Source organism: Cygnus olor, chromosome 26 (genome assembly GCF_009769625.2).
Source record: "Cygnus olor isolate bCygOlo1 chromosome 26, bCygOlo1.pri.v2, whole genome shotgun sequence".
NCBI classification, from domain to species: domain Eukaryota; kingdom Metazoa; phylum Chordata; class Aves; order Anseriformes; family Anatidae; genus Cygnus; species Cygnus olor.
In genome coordinates this window covers 1,961,154-1,980,702 of record NC_049194.1, presented here as the reverse complement: position 1 = coordinate 1,980,702, position 19,549 = coordinate 1,961,154, and the positions used below count along the sequence as shown (strand labels likewise).

Below are 19,549 nucleotides of genomic sequence, written 5' to 3'. Positions count from 1 at the left end.
AATGCCCGTTGCAGTCCCCGTGCAATGCCCGGTGCAATGCCCGGTGCAATGCTCAATGCCCGTTACAGTCCCCGTGCAATGCCCGGTGCAATGCCCGGTGCAATGCTCAATGCCCGTTGCAGTCCCCGTGCAACGCCCGGTGCAATGCCCGGTGCACTGCTCCATGCCCGGTGCAGCCCCGGTGCAGCCCCGCGCCGCGCCAGTTCCCCCCTCCCGCCACCAGGGGGCGCCCCCGCTCCCCACTCCCCCTCCCTCCCCCCTCCCCCCCCCCGACCGCCGCTCGGCTCTTTCCGGAGCGGCTCGGCCGAGGGGCGTGGCCCCGGCGGCGGGGAAGGGGCGTGGCCACGGGGGCCTTCTTCGGAACCCTTCGGAGCCCTTCGGAACCCTTCGGGGCGGTTCGGCCCCGTCCGGCTTCTGTCGGCCCTTTCCGGGGCGGGCTCGGGCCGTTCCGGCGCCGCTCGGGCCCTTTGGAGGCGGCCGCGGGGCCGGGAGGCAGCAGCGGGCTGGAGGCGAGCGGCGGCGGCGGCCCGGGGGGGCGGCGGAGAGGTGGGCACGGGGCCGGGCCGAGGGGACGGCGGGCGGGGGGGGAAGCGCCTTGGGGGGGGGCCTGAGGGGGAGCAGCGGGTCCTGAGGGGGGGCAACGGGGCCTGGGGGGGGGCCTGGGGAGGCTCTGGGGGGGGCGGCAGGGGGGCCTCAGGGCCTCTCAGGGGGGCCCTGAGGGGGTCTTGAAGGGGTCCTGGAAGGGGGCAGCGCCTGAGGGGGGCCTCAGAGGGTCCTGAGGGGGTCTTGAAAGGGTTCTGGGGGGGGGCAGCAGGCCCTAAGGGGGCCCTGAGGGGGGGGGCAGCGCCTGAGGGGGTCCTCAGGGGACCTTCAGAGGGTCTTGAGGGGGGTCCTCAGGGGGCCCTGAAGGGGAGCAGCGGGTCCTGAGGGGAGCACAACGGACCCTAAGGGGGTCCTGAGGAGGAGCAGCAGGCCCTGGGGGGGGGGGGAAACGGCTCTTAAGGGGGCCCGAAGGGGGGGGCAGCAAGCCCTGTGGGGGCCCTGAGGGGGGCACAGCGCCTCATCGGGCCCAGGCCCTGTCCCCCGTCCCCTCCTGGGGCCGTGCTGAGGCGTTCCCGTCCCCCCCTCCGTGTCCCTCGGCGGTGCCGGGGCTGTCGCTGCCCCCCTCAGCCTGCAGGCCACCCCCCCCCCCCCCCGGGTCCCCTCGCAGGGACCCCTCCGGGTGCAGCCCCCGCTGCCGGGGCTCCTGGGCAGCCTCTCTGAGGGACGTGGCCACTGCTCAGCTCCGTGGTGCTGGGCACCACTGAGCTTCCCCAGGCTGGGGCTCGGTGTCCCGGGGGGGGGGGGGGGGCAGCGGTCCTCTGGGGGGGGGTCGCTGACAGCTCGCCCCCAAATCCCGGTTCCTGGGATGGGGCCGACGCGGCTCCTTGCAGCGGGGTCCGTGCCCTGCGTTCCCCCATCTCCTGGGGACGCTCCTCGGCCCCTCGAAGGGGAAGTTTCCCGTGGCCACGTACTTGCGAAACGGAGGGGAATGGGGAATAAAAGCCTTGGGGGGGGGGGGGGGGGGGGGGGGGGGGGGGGGGCGGAATCCTGCCTGAAGCGAGCGGTGCGGGAGCTGGAGCGGCACCAGCAGCGCCGTGCAGCACCCGTGCCCGGTGCGGCAGGGGAATGGCTGCCTCGCCTGCCATTAACGCACGGCTTTTATTGCCGGAGCAGCTCGCGGGGCCGCTGGGGAACTGGCCCTGTGACTTTCTGTGTGAGAGCGAGAGAATGGAGACAGCTGAGTAAATATAGCCTAAATCGTCGCTTTCCTGGCCGTTCCGCCCGCCCTTCCCTCGCATGCGAAGGGCCGGGGTGTCCCTGAGGCTGGCTTGGCCTCTGCTCCAGTCCCTGCCTCTTCCATTATGTGGGAAAGTCCAAGGGATGGTTTGGTTTCTTTGGTGACTCTGAGCTCTGACGCGCGCAAATCCTGCTTCCATCTGCCCCTGCGGCTCGCTGCTGGCGCTCGGCGACGCCTCGCTCCTCCTGGGGGCGACTGCTGCCCCCAGACCCTCCTTTTTTTTTTTTTTTTTTTTTCTTTTTACCCCTTAGGAAAAGGGGTTGGGAACACGGGAAAACCCTTTCTGCCCCGTCGCTGGTTCTCGCCGGACAAAAGCTCTGGGCTGGGAGAGAAACCGCAGCTCAGCTGGAATGCAGCGGGGAGCGGAGCCAGCTCGGAGCAGCGGCAGAGTGCCGGCGCTTCGGTGTGTTTACAATAAAAAGAAAAAAAAAAAAAAAAGAGTATTTATAATATCGGGGGCTCTTTTAATTCCTCCGAGAATATCTGGAGCCGCGGCTTGGCGCTGAAGCGACGGGGTAAGGGAGGATGAAGAGCAAGCAGAGGAAGGGAACGGCGCGTTTCTGGGGCTGCGGGGGTTTCGTGCCAGCCCGTACCCTACTAACGCCGGCCTGCTGCCGCGGTCACTTCCCACCTTGTGGGTCGCTTCGTGCGATGGCTGTGTTAGGATAGCCCCTGACAAATTGTCGCACAAATCCCAGATCCCGCCGGGAGCGTGATTTTAAGCAGATGGGCCCGCAGAAGCGGATGTGCTTTTTTCGTGTGCTTTGCTAGAACTGTAATTTTTGAGGGAAGTAACAAAAGTGCAGCTACTGGCTTACTTCTGGGGGGGGGGGGGGAGTTGGGAAGGAAAAAAAAAAAAACCTAAACCCTGCTCCGGGACTGTTCCTAAAATGGCAATAGCGTGTTCTTTGTGCCTGGGGACTGGTGTCAAGGGAGCCTGGAGCAAAGGGACCTGGCGCGAGGCACGTCGCCCTTCTCCGCTCGGTGCCGGAGAGCGAAAGCCTCCAGCCGAGCACAAGGCTCCTGCGGTGAGGAGGAGAAAGTTCCTGAGGCGGGTGAGACAGGACGAGCTTCAGCGGGAGCAAGAAGGCCCCGGGTGAGGAGAAACCTGAGCAATTTCTCAAAAACTTCCCAAAGCATGAGGTAGGCGGCGGTCACGTAAGGCGGAGCAGTAAGCGCGCGGCGTCCCCAGGGAGCTGCTGCTCCCGGGGCTCTGCTGCCGGCCACATCAGAAGCAGGTTTTGGTGAGAAAAGAGCTGGAAACGGCCTCGGCTGCCCCTCGTCCCTGCTGTGAGGCTTGGGGCAGAGGCAGCCCCGGCTCAGGACAGCGCTCGCTGCTCGGAGGGAAGCGCTGGGCAGCCTGGAGGCACGAATCCCAACCCTGAGCCGTTTTTATTTCTCCCCCTGGTTGCATCGTCCTCCTTTCTTGCGAAGAAAGGTTTCTGCTCCTTCTTTGCGACCCCCTAACACGCGGTGCTTCGCGGCTCAGGGCTTGATTTGGTGCCGGTTTCCCCCCCCCCCCCAAGGATCTGATGTAACTTGGAAGCGTTCGAGCCGTGTAGGCTGTCATAAACATTCTTTTTTTTTTAAAAAAAAATATTTTTATGCATTCTTTCTCCTCGCCGGAGGGAAAGCAACGCTTAGGCTCACTTCAAGTCGAGCTGCACTTTGAACTGCGCTTGGAGCTTGGTTGAGAAGCCCGGGGACCACATTTTAAGCGTTGAGATGCTTTTATTTATGCGCCGGGCACCCACAAAAAGGCTCGTAATGTGTTTTTTGTTTGGAACTGATGCGTCGAACAAAGGGAGTATTGACAGCGGTTCATGAATCGCGCGATTGTGCGATAGATTTACCGAAGGTATTTAGATGTCGGATGGGGGGGGGGGGGGTTCGGAGGAGCCCACCGAGTGCTCGCCAGCACAGACACGCGAGGTTTCCTCCCCGGGAGCTGAGCGAGCCTGGAGCCGGGCCCAGGCGAAATCTTGCTGGCGAGCTGCTGGCGGCCCGGCGCACGCGGAGCCCCGCTCCGGAGGTGCGCTTGCAGCGGGCAGGCTCGTGCGTGTCCCGCGCTGCCAGCACCTCCCGCCTCCTTCCCAGGCTCGCCTTCCCTCCAAACATCTGTTTGAGGGCTTGGGGAAACGCACGGTCCCTTCCCCCTCCCCGAAAACACGGCGATTCGGCCGCCTGCTCCCCGCCGTCGCCGTCCCGCGGGGGCTTTGCGGGGAGAGGGCGATTCCCCCGGAGAGGTGGTGAGGGTTTGCAGCCGGCTGCTCCTCGCCCTCCGTCACCGGTCCCGGCACGGGAAGGCAGGTGGGCCTGGCGCTGGGTGAATCCCCCGGTTTTTGGGTGCTGGGGCGTGGGGAGCAGGGCAGCCCAGAGCCAGGTCTCCGAGCACCTCCTCGCCTTGTGCAAGAGCCGGCGCCGGGCTGGAGGGAGCCAGAAGCTGCGGGACCTGCTCCTCGGGGAGCCTCGGGGAGCCTCGGAGCTCCGGGGCCACGCTCTGCTGTCCAAAGCCACGGAACGAGTTGGTGCCGCAATCCCCCGGCGAGGTGCCGGCCCCGCTGCCTCGGGGCACGTTTTGGGCTCTGTCCTCCCCAGGACAGCTCGGCCGATTCCTCTGCGTCGGGCCCCGGTAGGCAGAGCTCAGAGGGGCGAGGGGCAGGCATCGGAGCGTGGCCGTAAATAAATCTCCGTGCTCCGGGTTGTGAAGTAATATTTTCCTGGCCGGGGCTGGGTTTGGGAAACGTGGGCTCCTGCGGCGCCGGGGTGCGCTGCTTCGCCCCGTGTCCCTCGGGTCCCTCGGAGCCGCGCGGCCCCGCGCTGCCCGGGGAGCCGGGGGGCAGCTCTGCAGCCACCTGGATCGGGCTCCGTCCTGTTCCCCACCAGCTGGAGCCTCCCTGCGAGCTTCCGACCGCCCCCCCCGGGGGCTCTCTGCTCGTTCACGGAGAAGTCGGCCCCGGCTGGGCCGCTTGCCCGAGCTCCGGCAGGCAGCGCAGGCTCTGGCTCCTGCGCGGGTTTCGTGTGCCACGGCCTCGTCGCGCCTCCCGCTGTCGGGGGAGCGAGCCTCGCGGGGCGCCTCCTCGCCCCCTCCTGCGGGGGCTGCTGCAGCCTCGGGGAGCTCGGAGACTTTTGCGGCTGAGGTTTGGGTTTCTGGGCCAAAGCAGCTCGAGCCGTGAGCAGGACCTGCAGCGTTTCGGCAGGTCCCGGCGGCACTGGGAGCGCTGGGAGCTTTCCAGCTGCCCCCGCGGGCTGCGGCCGCCCCGTTGCCTTCGAGGCCCCTTCCTCGGCGCTGGGGCTTTGCCCGGCTCAGCCCGAGGGAGCTGGAAAGGGCAGGGAGGGGATGGGAAAGGGGCCGTGCCCGGCTGGTGGGAATGCCCCGGCTCACGCGGCCCTCCGACAACGTGCTACGACCCGGGTTTGTTCTTTTTGGTGGCTTTCTGGGCTGGGCAGGCGTCCTGTCCTTCAATTTCTCTCTATTTAAATAGCTCAGAGGCAGTTTGCAGCTCTGAGCGGACTCGAAGGCTTCTAAAGATATTTTTTTAAAACCACCCCCCCCCCCCTTGCTTCCATCTCTGAAGAAACCCTGCGTTGCCCGCGCTTGATGCTCTCGGTGCTTTTCAGAAGTTCAAAACTTGGCTTTGCTCAGCGCAGAGCTTTGAAGTGCTGCTCCGTGGGAACGGCAGCGCGTCCCGAGGGCCCTCGGCTGCGGGCCCGGTTAACCCCCGGCTGTGGGCAGTCACCTTCAGAAAGCGACTCTTGGGGGGGGGTGGAAATCCGTGGGGAGACGCGAAGGTGAACTGCGAAATTCAGTCAATTTCTCAAGAAAAGGTTAAATCCTGTTTGTTTTGCTCCTATTCAGGGCCTCCAGCTGGTGGCTGCGGGGTCGCCCTTTTCTCTGTGCACAAGCTCCCGCATAAAGGCCGTTTTGTGCCTCTCCTTGCGTTCTTGTTTGCCTAAGTGCTGCGAAGAGAGCAAGCCGAAGAAGCAGAAGCCAGCCTCTTCAGGATGCGGAGCCGGTGGCGGGCGGGGAGGAGGTGTCCCCTCTGCCGAGCGTTCCTGCGAGCTGGCTCCTCTCTCGCTTTTTCGGAGTGCAAATTCGCTCTTAGCATGTCCTGGCAAGGAGCGCCTGGATGCGGGGCTCGGCAGGAGCCTGGCTGGGCGAGGAGCGAGCCCTGCCTCGCCGGGACGAGCCCCCTGCTCCGAGTGCGGGCGTCCCGGGGGGGGGCGCGGGGCGCCCGGCTGGGCGGTGACACGCCGCCTTTTTCTCTCCGCAGGCGCTGGGGAGGGAGAAGCAGCATGCCGCGCGGCTCGCGGCTCGAAGCTCTTGCCCTGCAGCCTCCAGGAAAGCCGCCTCTCTTCTGGTGAACCGGACCCGGCTCTGTTTCTCCGCCGCATGCCCGCTCGCGAGCGCTGGATTATGTTCGTCTCCTTCTCCCTCTGCTCCATCATTTGGCTGAATCGCGGCTTCAAGCTGAGGAAAAGGGGCTGCACCTAAGCACGCCGGGACCGGGCTCCTGAGGCGCCGCTTCGCGCAGGGACCTCGGGAGTGCCGATGGGGGAGAGCTGCCCCTGAGGGCTCTCCTCTCCGCCCCAAAGCGCGCCGCCTCGCCGCTCGGAGCCGCTCTCCCCGTGGCCGAGAGGATGGGCAGCACCGACGGCTTCCAGTACCGCGCGCTCTACCCCTACCGCAAGGAGCGCGAGGAGGACATTGACCTGGTGCCCGGCGACATCCTGGTGGTCAGCAAGGGGGCCCTGCAAGCCTTGGGCTTCAAGGACGGGGACGAGCAGAACCCCAACCAGATCGGGTGGATCCTGGGCGTCAACGAGCGGACCAAGCAGAAGGGCGACTTCCCCGGCACCTACGTGGAGTACGTGGGGCCCGTGAAGATCTCCGTCCCTTCGCACCGGCCCCGAGTGCAGAGACCCCTGCCCGCGACACCGGGGGCCGGCGGCTGCCGGCTGCAGGAGGCTCCGGAGCAAGGTGAGCCCTGCCGCGTGCCTCCCCTGCTGCCTGGGAGCTGAGCCGCTCGCGTTCTGTGCGCTCGCGCTCAGCCCTGACCGAAAGGCAAGCTCTTTGCTCCTCCCGCGCACCGATCTCCCTAGCGGAGCTTCTCGGGGCGAGCCTCGTCCCACTGTAAGCTCTCCGAGCTCCTTCTCCGGCCCACGACCAGCCGGGTGGATCCCCGTGGCCCCTCTCCCTGCCCCGCCGAGGTTTTGCCCCGCTCCCTCCCTCGAGGAAAAAGCCCTGACCTCTCCCGCCCGCCTCTGCCTCCGCGGCGCCCGGGGCGTCGCTCCCTGCCAAGCGCCGCCCGGCCCCGCTGAGACGCACAATTCCTCCTCTCTGGGCAAGAGGAGAAAAGTCAGGGGCGAGAAGAGGACTTCCCAGAACTGCAGCTAATTGCTCGCCTGCCTGGCACCGCTCCCCGTCGGCGGGGCCGGGGCTGGGCAGGGCACGGGCACCGCGCACCTGGGGCAGCAGCGGGGCGCAGCCGGGCTTGGCACGGCTCCGGCAGGCGGGGTGCCGGCCCCAGCGCTGCCTGGAGAGCTGCATCCCAGGCCTTTTTTTTTTTTTTGCCTCTTTCTTTTATTTCTGTCCCATCGGGCTCTGGATGAAACCTCTCTGGGGTCCTGAGGGGTAGAAAGGAGCGCCGGGCGGGGTGCCGGGGCTGGGTGTCTCGCTCCTGTGCCCCTGCTCCCGCACCCGTCGGGGTTGGGGACGTCTCCGCGGGGTTGGGAACGCAGTGGGGGCTGCTGACCTGAGTCACCTCGCTCCCAAGCTGCCCGCCCAAGGCTCGGCTCCTCTCGGCAGCCCGGGGCTCGCTCTGCGGTGGCCGTGTCGGCCCTGGCTGCGCCCAGCCCTGCGCTCCCTCGGGGGCTGGATTTGTGCCTCCGTGGGGCTCCCTCGGCCTCCTCGAGCGGGGCTTGGCCGAGGCGCGTCCGGGTGGTCACGGCCGCTGCCCCGGGCAGGGCTGGGGGCGGAGAGCCCTGCGGTGTGGAGGAGGATCCGTGCCAGAGCTCCTGACACGTGGAAAAGACGCGGTTGGAAAAGAAACCAAGAAGCCGTCCGGGCTGCGTCCTGCCCCGGGCCGGAGCCGCGTGAGGATCGGGTACCGGGGTGCACCGCGGGGTGCCAGCCGTGTCCCCCCCCCTCTGTGGGAACACCCCCACAGCCACCTGGGACCCCCGGGGCTGCGATTCGAACACCCGAGGCCATTTTACACGCGGCACAACACCGTGCTGGTGGGCAGACGCGTTTTATTTATTTAATTTATTATTATTATTATTTTTTTTTTGCAACCGAGAAGTTGTGTGGGAGCCAAGGCCGTGTTAGTTCTTCGCGGTCTGCCTGCCCCGCTGGGGCGAGGCCTGCCTGGGAGGCGCACAGACGGCTCCTGGCTGCCCCCGCTCAGCTCGCAGCCGCCTGAATTCCTGCCCTGCTCCTTCCTGGGGCTGTCCTGGCCGCCGGTGATCCCTCACCCCCACCGCCACGCACGGTGCACGGCCGCGAGGAAGAGCAGCGAGGCCCGGCGCTTTGCGAGGCTCCGTTTCGGAGCCGCTGGTGTTTGTGTTCGCCTTCTGCAGAGAGCACGAGCGGAAAATGCGGCTCGGAAATATTTCCGCAGCCGCCCCGGCCGCGCTGTGAGTGCCCTTGTTCCCTCGGCCCTGCCCGGAGCACGGCGGGCTCAGGACCCGCTGCCGGCCGCGGCGTGGGCCCGGTGAAAACGCGGGCTGCTGCCTGCTGAAGCGGCACATTCCCGGCCGGGCCACGTGGGGAGCGCAGCTTTTGCTTCTCTTCCTTCTCCCTTCCTGAGGGTCAGGCCCGGAGCTGCCAGCCCTGCGTGGCTCAGCCCCAACCAGCACCGTGCAGGGCACCATCCTGCCCCGGGGACGGGGTGACTCCTTGCACGGCCCCGCTGTGGGGCGGGATCATCCGGCAGCAGCTTGGGTCCATGCCGAGCTGCTCCTTTCTCCGCAGTCGCCGCCTGGAAGCACTGCCCCCGGCTGTTTTGTCCCCCCCAACGTCGAGGCCGTGGGGGCAGGAGGCTCAGCCAGGCACCGCCCTGCAGCTTGCCGCTGGGCAAGTTGGGGTCGCAGCCGTGACCCCGGGGCCGTGTTTCACAACAGGGAGCAGCCTTCTGGCTCTGCCTCGGCGGGGCAGGCCGTGCTGGGGGTCCCCACGGACCGCCGACTTCCCCCGGTGCCGTGGGGGAGCCTCCTGCCCCGCCTGGTGCTCAGCACGGAGCGGGGCCGAGCCCGGCGCTGCTCTTGCTCCCGCCGGCAGCCTCGCGGCCGGGCGTGCGCGCTCCTGCCCCGGCGTGCGTCACCCTGAGCGCAGGGAAGGGTGCCCGGGGCCCTGCCGAGCCGGCCCCGAAGCCACCGCGCCGCGGCACGTAGGCTCCCCGCGTTGGCAGCTCCTCCGCCCGGCCCCGTGATCAAGCTGCAGCCCTCCCAGCTCCGGCTCCAGCTCGCCGAGAGGCGCCTCGGGCGCAGCAGCAGCAGCAGGCAGCCCTGCCGGGCGGCGTGCCGCAGCCCTTCCCACGCTGCCCCGACCCCATCACAGACCCGAGGCGGCGCCGAAACGCCGCTGCTCCGCGCGGGGCCGTGCCCTGGGTACCCGTGGGGAGGGTTTGGGAGCGCTCAGCTGCGGTGGCGAGGCCCGGTGGGGCTCGGGCACTCGGGAGTCGCCGCCTGCCCGCAGCTCCCCCGCCACGGGGCAGCCGGGTCCCGTGCCGTGGGCTGCCCGCGCCCTGTAACAGCTTGCACGGAGGAGGCCGTGGGCTAGCGGGGAAGGGGGAGGCAGCGAGAGGGCTGGTTTCCATGTTCAGCGAGCAATCAAGGGCAGGAATTTGCTGACGCAGCGCTCTGTCTGAATCGCTGCATTAATCACAGCTCACCGCCGCGAGCGAGCTCCCCGGCCGCGCTGCTCCGCCGGCCCCGTGCCGCGTCCTGTCCCAGGCAGAGGCTGAGCCTGGCCGGAGCTGCGGAGCCCGAGTAACCCCTGCGGTGCCTGCCCCGGGTGTCCTCGGTCCCCCGGGGCGCTCGGGGAGGTAAACTGAGCTCTGCAGAAAGCAGCAGGGATCCCTCGCCGTGCGCACACCCTGCTGTGCTCTGTGGGGCTCCGAGCAGGGCTGGGCTCTACAAGTGCTGTGCGGGTTTGGGGCCAGCTCGCAGGCTCCGTGCGGTGTTGGTGGGGCTGTGGGCTGGCAGCAGGGGCCGGGCTTTCCCCGCTCGGGGGTGCCGCTGCTGGGAGTAGCGTCGGTTGTCTCTAGCCCTGGATCTGCTGCAAACCATCTGCTGCGGGCCGAGCTGGGTCTGACGCCTCCTCTCTCTCTCCCTCCTCCCCAGGGTCTCCTCTCCCCGACCTGCAGGAGCAGTTCAGTCCCCCGGAGATCGCGCCGCCGCTGCTGGTGAAGCTGGTGGAAGCTATCGAGAAGAAAGGTACGGGCCCGAAACCCGCGGCGGGGACGGGGGGAAGGCAGCTGTTGTGAAAAGCTGCTGGCGTTGGACCGAGCTCAGTGGGACATGCGGGACGCAGCTGCCTGCAGGAGGGGGGCCTCCTGCTCCTCCCCGGCCTCAAATTCTGGTCCCCAGGGTCCAGAATGTGACCCCGCCGTGCCGTCCTGCTCCAAGGAGCTCGGGCTGTGGTGCTGGGTCCGCAGCGGGACGCCCACGCAGCCTGGCTGGGTGCTGGGCAGCCTCTCTTGGGGGCTGCGGAGAGGAGCCCCCCCCCCCCCCCCCCCAAACCCGTGCCGTGAGGGCGCTGAGCCAGGGCCCGGAGCTGCAGCGGGGTGTCCCGGGGGCCAAGGGGGGGCTGTGGCAGCGTCTGCGGGCGCGCCGTGGGAGCCAGCTGCCCTGGCCGCCGTCCCGGCCTCGTTATCCGCGCTGCGGCTCTCGTCCGGCCGGGCTGGCACCGGGCTGGCTCCGAAACGGCGCGTGCGAGCTGCAGGGCTCGCAGCTAACAGCAGCGTCCTCGCTTCCGCAGGGTTAGACAGCGAGATGTTGTACAGGACATCTGGCTCCGAACTGAGGCAAGCTCTGAGAACCGGTAAGAACCAGCTCTTCGCGGCGAGGAGGCGAATGGGCTCAGATGGAGGAGATTAGGGGATGTGACAGCGCCAGCACTAATGCAATCCAGGCCGGGCTCGCCTGTCCCCGGCAGTTCCTGACTGCCGGCGCGCCGCCTGCGGGGCCGGGCCTGCCCTGTCCTGCCCCGGCCCCCTCTTTGCGTGCTGGGGACGGGACGGGACGGGGGGATTCCTGCCGGGGCGAAGGGACGCAGCGCCAGCGGGGAGGCTCGCAGCCCAGCGAATCCCCCCACGCGTCTCCTGCCGTCTCTTCGGGGCACCCTGCTCTCGGGGTGCTCTGGCGACAGGCTGCTGGAGGCTTCCCTGGCCCTGTCACGCCGCTGACGAGCAGGGGAGGACCTCGGAGCTCAGCTTGGTGGCTGGAGCCGTGGCTCTGCTGTGCCGGCGGCTGATGGCTCCGCCGGGGAGCCTTGGGAGCTGTCTGCCTCTCGCCTGGGCCTCTTCCAGCACCACGCTGGCTTGTTCGCTTCCGCAGGCGCTCCTCACGGACCCAAGCTGAGCGGTGCTGTCAGCTCCGGCCACAGGCGTCGTGTGCTGTCCTGGTAGCCTGAGCCTTGCGTTCGTGGGGCAGCACTGGTCAAAGGGAGACATTTTCCCCACGTTTTCCCAGTATGTGGCCGGTTGTCTCTCTCCCTCTCCACGCACGTCTCTTAACAGCAGCAAGGAACAAAGCTCTGACCCGCGAAAGGTGCGGGCACCCAAAATTACCTCTACCCCCTCCTGGGGGAGCCTGAGCCAGCGTGTTGTGGGGAGATGGGCACGTCAAGGAGGTCTTGGTCGCGTGGGCTGCTTGGCTCCGAGAGCTCCGCGCTCCCCCGCGGGTCCCGTGTGCCGCGTCCCAGGACCGCTGGCTGGCCGGGGGGACTGCGGCGAGCGTGGGTTGCGTCTCCCGCAGGAGCAGAGGTTGCAGCGAGTTCAGAGCAGGGCTGTTTGTGCTGAGCCCCGAAGCCCAGCTGCGCCTGGGGTTTTGTGGCTGCTCTGTGGTCTGAACCAGGTGCCTGGCTTCACCGTGCTGACCCTGCACGAGCCCCCGCCACTTGCTGTGCTCCCGCTGTGGTGCGGGATGGGTGCGAGGTGCTGGCAGCGCCGGGGCTGCTGCCTGGGCGCCCGGGGTCTGCGCCCACCACCCATGGGAAATCTCTGCCCTGGCAGACTGGAGCCTGGGCGACCTGGAGCCCTTCGACGTGCACTCCCTGGGCGAGGCGCTGCGCGGCTACCTGCAGGACCTGCCCTCCCCCGTGGTGCCCGTGTCGGTGCACGGCGACATCCTTCGCGTCCTGCAGGGTAAGGGTCCTCCCCCGCCACGCTTGGGAGCGGGGAGGTGGGTGGGGTGGATGCGCTTGGGTTGTTAAAACAGGTCCTGTCCCTGTGGGGTCCGTCACACGGCCTCTGCTGCTGACAGCGCTCCCACACCGCGGCTGCCAGCGCGTGGAACGCGGTGCCGGCTGTCCCAGCCCTTCCATCGTGTCTTGCTTCTCTCCCCAGAGGTCCCCCAGCCGGAGAATTGCCGGAAACAGCTGCTGCTGGCCCTGGAGTCGCCTGCGGTCCCGCTCCAGAACACGCTCACCCTGCAGTTCCTGCTCCGGCATCTGGGGAAGGTATCGCAGCAGGCCGAGAGCAACAACCTCCACCCTCGGGCCCTGGGAGAGATCTTCGGCCCCCTTCTCCTCCGGCTGCCTGGCGCCAGGTACGTGAGGCTCTCGGGTCCCTGCCGTGTACCCTGTGCCAACCGCTTTGCCTGCCAGGACGAGGAGCCCAGGCTGTAAGAGCGTGTCTGCCCGCAGCCCCGGCCTTGCTGCACGTGGGATTAAACTGCTGGCAGCACGCAGAGCTGGGGCTCGAGGCCAGGGCAGAGCCCTTGCTTCTGTGTCAGCCTGCGCTCCGGCAGCTGGGCTGTGCGGGGATGAGCAGCTAACCCCGCTGACCCGTTGCCCGGGGGGCACAGGGCGGTGCCAAATTCTCCCCAGCGACTGCTGATCTCACTGGTTCCTCTCTCCCCGCAGCCCAGAGCTGAGCCCTGACTTCTCCGTGCTTTTTCTGGAGATGCTTCTGCAGCTGAAGGAGTTGGAGCCGGAACAGTTGCCTCCAGGTACCGTCCCCAGGAGCTGAAACGCCCCCTTGGGGCCCGAGGCTTCGGCATTTGTGCTCCGTGGGCGTGGATTCTGCCTCCACGAGCAGATTGCCGAGGGCATGTCTGTAGCCCAGCTGTGCTCGGATGCAGCCTCGAGGTGCTGATCTGCTGCTGTAGATGTGCCTGGAGCAGCTCCTGGCAGCGCAGCAGCCGAGTGGGGCTTCCCAGGACAGTCACCGCGGGGAGAGGGGGACTTGGAGCTCCAAGGGCTTGCCCTTAGCGAGGGTGGGGAGCTGGGACTTGGGCCAGCCCCGCTTCAACCCTTCCTCAACCCTGTTTCTCTTACAGCGTTGCCTCCAAAACCACCTAAGCCAAAGCCCAGCGCCGCCAGCCTGGCCAACGGGAACAGCGTGCCCTTGCAGGACGCCGAGTGGTACTGGGGTGACATTTCCCGGTAAGGGGGTGGCCGGCAGCTCCGCTTCCGGGCGCCCGCTCTGTCGGGTTCAGGGCAGCTCTGGCCGCGCCTCGCAGGCCGTGACAATCGTCCCTGTCCCTCGCAGGGAGGAAGTGAACGAGAAGCTGCGGGACACGCCGGACGGTACCTTCCTGGTGCGGGATGCTTCCAGCAAGATCCAGGGCGAGTACACGCTCACGCTCAGGTAGGACGCCGGGATCTCGACACGTGTCCCCGTGCTTGTGGCGGCTGGGACATCGGGCTGGCACAAGGGACACGTCCAGGCTGGTGCAGGGCCCTGCGGTGGTGATAACCACCCTCCGCTCTCCCCTCCCCTCTGCAGGAAAGGAGGCAATAACAAGCTGATCAAGATCTTTCACCGGGAAGGGAAGTACGGCTTCTCGGAGCCCCTGACTTTTGGCTCGGTGGTGGAGCTCATCACACATTACCGGCACGAGTCGCTCGCCCAGTACAACGCCAAGCTGGACACGCGGCTGCTCTACCCCATCTCCAAGTACCAGCAGGTGAGGTCCGTGCTGCAGGGACAGCCCGAACCAGGGGCATCCGTCATCCTGGCCCTCTGGTAGATGCAGCGCCTCTTCCCGGTGCTGGGACGTTGCTCTGTGGGGCACCCCGCAGGGCTGGTGGGGTTTTTGGGGCCGGTTGCCTTGCAGGGGGGCTGCTGTAGGGCAGGAGCGGGCCCTGACTGAGGCTGTATGTACGGCAGGACCAAGTGGTGAAAGAGGACAGCGTGGAAGCCGTGGGAGAGCAGCTGAAAGTCTATCACCAGCAGTACCAGGACAAGAGCTGGGAGTACGACCTGCTGTACGAGGAGTACACGCGCACGTCCCAGGTACGCGTCCCAGGGGGCACACACTGGGCGCAGAGAGCAGAGCTTGGGCACCCACTGCCCCATTTGTCTGCTCCTGGGTTTCAGGGGGCTCCTCAGAGAACGGGCTTTGAAGTGGGGGATATTTTGACTGCACCGAGGACGGTGCTGGATTAGGAGGGGGGTGGGAAGGGGCTGCAGATGGGCAGAAACCTGCCCAAATCCTCGCCGCTTCCTCAGCTCTCCCCTCTCTCCAATTCAGGAGCTGCAGATGAAGAGAACGGCAATCGAGGCCTTCAACGAGACGATCAAGATCTTCGAGGAGCAGTGTCAGACGCAGGAGAAGTGCAGCAAGGAGTACATCGAGCGCTTCCGGCGGGAGGGCAACGAGAAGGAGGTGCAGCGGTGAGGACTGGGGGCAGCGGTGACCTGCCCTGCCCGGGGAAGGGCTCCTGGGGCTGGGAGGATCATCGGGGCTCGGGGCAGAGCCGAGGCATGCGCAGTCCTCGTCGCTCCAACCGCCTGCTGCGGCCGGGAGCTGGCAGGCTGCCTCCTCCGCCTCCCCCACCTTGGCTCACAGCCGAATTCCCCCCCTTTCTTCTCCTCCCAGGATCCTCATGAACTCGGAGAAGCTCAAATCTCGCATCACGGAGATTCATGACAGCAAGATGAAGCTGGAGCAGGACCTGAAGAAACAGGCCTCGGAAAACCGGGAGATCGACAAGCGCATGAACAGCCTCAAGCCAGACCTCATGCAGCTGCGCAAACTGCGGGACCAGTACTTGGTGTAGGTAGCTCCTGCCCCCGCGGAGGGCTGGCACAGGGGCCCTGCTCCCCCTCCAGCCCGGCCCAGGAGCCATCCAGCTGGCTCCTCGAGGGCTTTGAGGCTTGTTGGACCGGCTCGCAGGGCTGCTGCGCGCAGCAGCGAGGAGCCCCGCAGCGCGCAGCTTCGGGGAATGGCGGCTTCTCAAAGGGGGAGGCTGCTGCCCTCTGGCGATGGCTGCGTGAGCGCTGCCTGGCCCGGGCACGCTGCCTCTCCTGAGCTCTGCCTCTCCTTCCCCAGGTGGCTGACGCAGAAGGGTGCCCGGCAGAAGAAAATCAACGAGTGGCTGGGCATCAAGAACGAGACAGAGGAGTGAGTGTCCCCGCTCGCGTGTCGGGGGTTGTGGGGGGGCTGTTCCAGAGCCTCGGGCAAGTCCCATCGCCCTGTCTGGGAGCTGAGGCCGAATTCCCTGCTGGAAGGAGTGCTGGCAGCTACCAGTGGTAGGGAAGATGTTGGGGGGCCACGTGCCTGAACCGAGGGGCCCTGACACCCTGCGTGTGCTCGATTGCAGTCAGTACTCCATGATGGATGACGAGGAGGAGCTGCCTCATCACGAGGAGCGGACGTGGTATGTGGGGAAGATCAACCGCCTGCAGGCCGAGGAAATGCTGTGCGGCAAGCGGGACGGCACCTTCCTGATCCGCGAGAGCAGCCAGAAGGGGTGCTACGCCTGCTCCGTGGTGTGAGTACCTCCGTGCGGCCGGGGCTGCCGGCTCGACTCTGTGCTCTGTGTGACACGTGGGGAGCGCAGACGGGCAGAGAGAGACGTGGCGGGATGGGGCTGGCACCGGCTGCGCTCCCGTGTCGCTCTGCCCTTCTCCTGCCAGATGCTGGAGCCTGGCGGAGGCGTCAGCTGGCAGGCCGGGCTTCCCCGAGGTCTCCCGTCTGCCTCAGCTCCTCGTGCCAGGGCCAGACGTAGCTTTGGGCTGCTCCTGCTTGTGCCCCGCCGCCGCCCTCCTAGCAGGGGTTCCTCGCTCGCCGCTAACCCGCGCTCCCTTCTCTCCCTGGCAGGGTGGATGGCGACACCAAGCACTGCGTCATCTACAAGACGGCGTCTGGCTACGGCTTCGCGGAGCCCTACAACCTCTACGCCTCCCTCAAGGACCTGGTCTTGCACTACAAGCACACGTCCCTGGTGCAGCACAATGACTCCCTGAATGTCACGCTGGCTCACCCGGTCCTTTCCCAGCCACCTGCCAGATGAGCAGCCCATGCACAACACAACAGCTGCCTTCAGCTTCTCCCCAGGGCACTGCTTTCTGGCTCTGGACTCTTGCACCCTGTATAGTTGAGTCTCTGTGCTCCTGCCCCTCCAGAGCCTCCGAGATGTCTGTGACCGTTCCTGGTGTCCCTTTTTGGTCAGTAGCTGAAACCCGTGTTGGCTGATGGGACAAAAAGCCTGGGCTGTTGACTCCCAGTGGGCTCCGGTCCTTAGGAGGTGGGATCCAGTTGTAATTGAATCGCTGTGGGCGAGCACAGCCCTTCCCCTTCCCTGACAAACAGGTCAGACCCCTTCTTGCTGGCAGGTTGCCCCGCTATGCATCACCGTAGAGCTAGATCCTGATTCCCCTGCGCTGTGGCGCAGGTCACTGCCCCGGCCCAGCGGCCGCTGGCGCTGCTCTGGGCGAGGGGCTCCCTGCCCGGGCGCTGGAGACGGCAGAGGAGGAGCCTCGGCCGAGCGTACGCGTCCTCCGCTCTCACTTCCCTCGGTGACTTCGCGGGCTGGGGTGGGAGCTGGTGTCTGGTACGAGGGCTGCTGCTCTTTTGTGCAGGGACTCATTTCAGAAAGAGAAAAGCGCGTCCTCCGTGGGGCGGTGGGCGTGCCGGGGAGGGGGGCTTCGTGGCCGAGGTCCCCACTCTGTGCTGTGCCCCTTCCCACTCTTGGTCCCTGGTGTCGTAGCCACCTCCTGAGCGTTGCTGCCTGGGGAGGGAGGACCCTGTCAGCGACGAATCTCTCACCTTAGTTGTGCCAACCAAGCTGTGAAACCCGCGTTGGTACCTGTGTCTTTCCCGGCAGAATCTGTGGGGCGCACAGCTCTTTGTTCCTGGTTGTCTTTGGTGAATCTCTGCGAGCGTAACCCGTTGAAGCTATAACTGTAGCTCTGTAAATATGGTTCTTTTTGTAATCAGCTGCTTACCTAGTACCGGCGTGTGCTGAGCTCCCACTACGACCTGCAAGCGCGTGGGCAGCAGCCGGCCGGGCTGCTGCAGGCTCGGGTCCTGCCCGCTGGAGCAGGAGGGGGCTGGAGCCCGACGCACACTACGAGCCCTACGCAAAATGAAGGACCTCTCCGCTGCAGGAGGACGGTATCTCCGCTGGGCCTAGGGCCTTAGCACGTAGAAATGTATATGCATGATGTCGAACTGTGTATGCAAAGCACTTATATTCGTGAGTACTGTATGGGGACTGGAGGGGGGGGGGTCGCTGTAGGGGTGCCCCTCGCAGCTGGCCGGCGCGGGCAGGGCTTGTGGCGTCTTTGCAGAAAATGCTGAGTGCAGAGGGCGCGGGGTAATGGAGGAGGTGCGGGGTGGCCCTGGCGGGGCTTTAAAAGCTGCACCCGAGCCTGTGAGCTGAGGCCGTGGTGGTTTCTGCTTTACGGGCTTATCCTGTCTGCCTGGAAAGCGTTGATCGTCCTCTTGATTTGCCTGAGAGGCTCTTCCCCTTCCCTTCCCGAGACCTCCGGAAGGGCTGGGGGGTGCTGTCGGCTTTGCTGCTTCTGCTTCGCGTTGCGGCTCGCTCTGCAGGGCGCCCTGCACGCTCGGTGCCGGAGCACGGTGCGTTCGCATGTGCTGTGCCCGCGTCCCGTCCTCTGTGCACCACCTGCAGCAGGTTCTGCCCTGTTCCTGTCGCTCGCTCTCCTTCTTCCCCCGGTCACCTCAGCTGCTCGCGCGGGTCCGGGACGGTTCCCAGATCCTTTTGGATCCTTTGGGGGTCTGGGGTTGTTGGAGCAAACGTCACGTTCCCCTTGTTTGTGGCAGCTCTCCCACGCTCAGCTGTACAGACCCCGCTCCCTGCTCTGTGTGCCCTGGGCTCTATTTTGGGGTTCCCCTCTTTTGTCAGTGTTCGGTGCTATCGCTCGGGGGATCGCTTGGCAAAAGCCATCAGTGGCAGTTCAGGGAATGGTTTGGGCTCAGACACACGAGATGGGGGCAGGTGGGAGCAGGGCCGGCAGCCCCCGTGCTCGGAGCGCAGACACGGAGCCCTCCCAGGGTCTGTGGGGTGCTGGGACACCCCAAAGCCTTGGGCCGGGCTCCTGCCCTGCAGGGTGGGCTGCAGCCAACGGCTCCTCCAGCCCCTCGCCCCTCCACAACCCCACCTAGGGGAGCTCGGGGCCGCTCCCACGCCAGCCACCGCGTCCGGGAGCGTCGCTGCTCCAGCCGCTCTCGGTGCTTCCCCTGGGCTTTGCTGGCCGAGGAAATTCCAGCTTCCCGTGACAGCGTTGGGTTTTTTCTTTTACCCTCCCGGCCAAATTTCTGTTTCTCCCCACGCTGTCCCTTTCCAGCCCGCAGCTGCAGCTTCTTCCCCACCACGGCGGCGTGGGCAGCTCAGTGTCAGCTCAGCAGGGCCGTGGTGGCCCCGCTGCGTCTTCCAGCGCCGCCGCCGCTGCCCGCCCGCGCACGTCACTGCGGCCGGAGCCGCGGGGCTGGCCCCAGCAGGGCTGTGCTCGTGGTCTTGCGTGCAACGAGGAGGAACAGGCCCTTCCCCGGGGCTGCCATTTCCCCGACAGTGCTCGACTTGGCTCTCAGAACCGCTGCTTTGCCCCTCTCTCCCTCTCGGGTGGAAGAACCAAGCCCCGAGCTCCCTGCAGCGCAGCTCCCCCGGAATAAGCTAGTTTGTGATTTGTCTTTTGATGCTTTCGCTCGTGCTGTCCGCGCCTGCGGGTTAACCAGGTAGTGATGTGTTTTCGAGGCCCTGGGCTGTGCTTTGCTGCTTGTCACCCGCATGTCCCCCACCCAACCGCGTGCCCACGTCCCATGGGTGCACCGCAGCCGTCCCTGCTCCCCGGGGCACAGCTCGGCCCTTCGAGGGGACGAGGGCAGCCCCCAGCATCGCGGCGAGGTCCCAAGAAACGCGTCCAGCCCCTCCTGCTTCGGGTCGGCTCGCATTGCTCCGAGCTCCCCGACGTAACCCCGAGGGCTCTCGTGTCACTGGAGAGTGGCCGGAGGTGGCACGGGTGTCCCCGACCGCTTTGTGCTCGGAGAGGACGTGGCGGCTGTGTGAGCGCTACTGAGATTTTAGTTCTTAGGTATATGCAATAATAAATACTCTAACTTGCCACTTCAGCTGTTCGTTACCAGCAGTAGTTCTCTATGCTCTTTCTGTTGATGTTTACTAATGTAAACCCAGTATTTGTTACTGTAAGGATTTTTGTACGGTACTTCAAAAAAGGAAAAAAAAGGAGGAAAAAAAAAAAAAACCACACAAATAAAACAGAATTAATGACG

General features: G+C 66.2%; 1 protein-coding gene across 3 annotated transcripts; it reads left to right on the top strand.

Moving 5' to 3' along the window:
* Positions 1-407: 407 nt before the first annotated feature.
* Positions 408-19,547, top strand: PIK3R2 (phosphoinositide-3-kinase regulatory subunit 2). 3 transcript variants are annotated; one of them, XM_040537575.1, is made up of 16 exons: positions 408-546; positions 6,115-6,821; positions 10,187-10,279; positions 10,824-10,886; positions 12,079-12,210; positions 12,412-12,613; positions 12,930-13,015; positions 13,346-13,451; positions 13,558-13,656; positions 13,795-13,975; positions 14,179-14,304; positions 14,543-14,685; positions 14,891-15,067; positions 15,344-15,415; positions 15,615-15,785; positions 16,115-19,547. In XM_040537575.1, the coding sequence occupies exons 2-16, from the start codon at positions 6,482-6,484 to the stop codon at positions 16,305-16,307; spliced, it is 2,184 nt and encodes a 727-aa protein (XP_040393509.1). In that variant the 5' UTR covers positions 408-546; positions 6,115-6,481; the 3' UTR covers positions 16,308-19,547. The 3 variants fall into 3 exon arrangements, with proteins under 3 accessions (XP_040393509.1, XP_040393510.1, XP_040393511.1); XM_040537576.1 differs by lacking the exon at positions 408-546 and adding an exon at positions 2,785-2,983; XM_040537577.1 differs by lacking the exons at positions 408-546; positions 6,115-6,821 and adding an exon at positions 9,564-9,888.
* The last annotated feature ends 2 nt before the right edge of the window (positions 19,548-19,549 follow it).

Excerpts from the sequence above, each read along its gene's own strand:
- PIK3R2 (XM_040537575.1), top strand. The coding sequence starts at position 6,482 with ATGGGCAGCACCGACGGCTTCCAGTACCGCGCGCTCTACCCCTACCGC. Across the intron at positions 12,211-12,411 it reads CATCCTTCGCGTCCTGCAGG|AGGTCCCCCAGCCGGAGAAT; the intron begins GTAAGGGTCCTC and ends TTCTCTCCCCAG. Across the intron at positions 15,068-15,343 it reads CTGCGGGACCAGTACTTGGT|GTGGCTGACGCAGAAGGGTG; the intron begins GTAGGTAGCTCC and ends CTCCTTCCCCAG.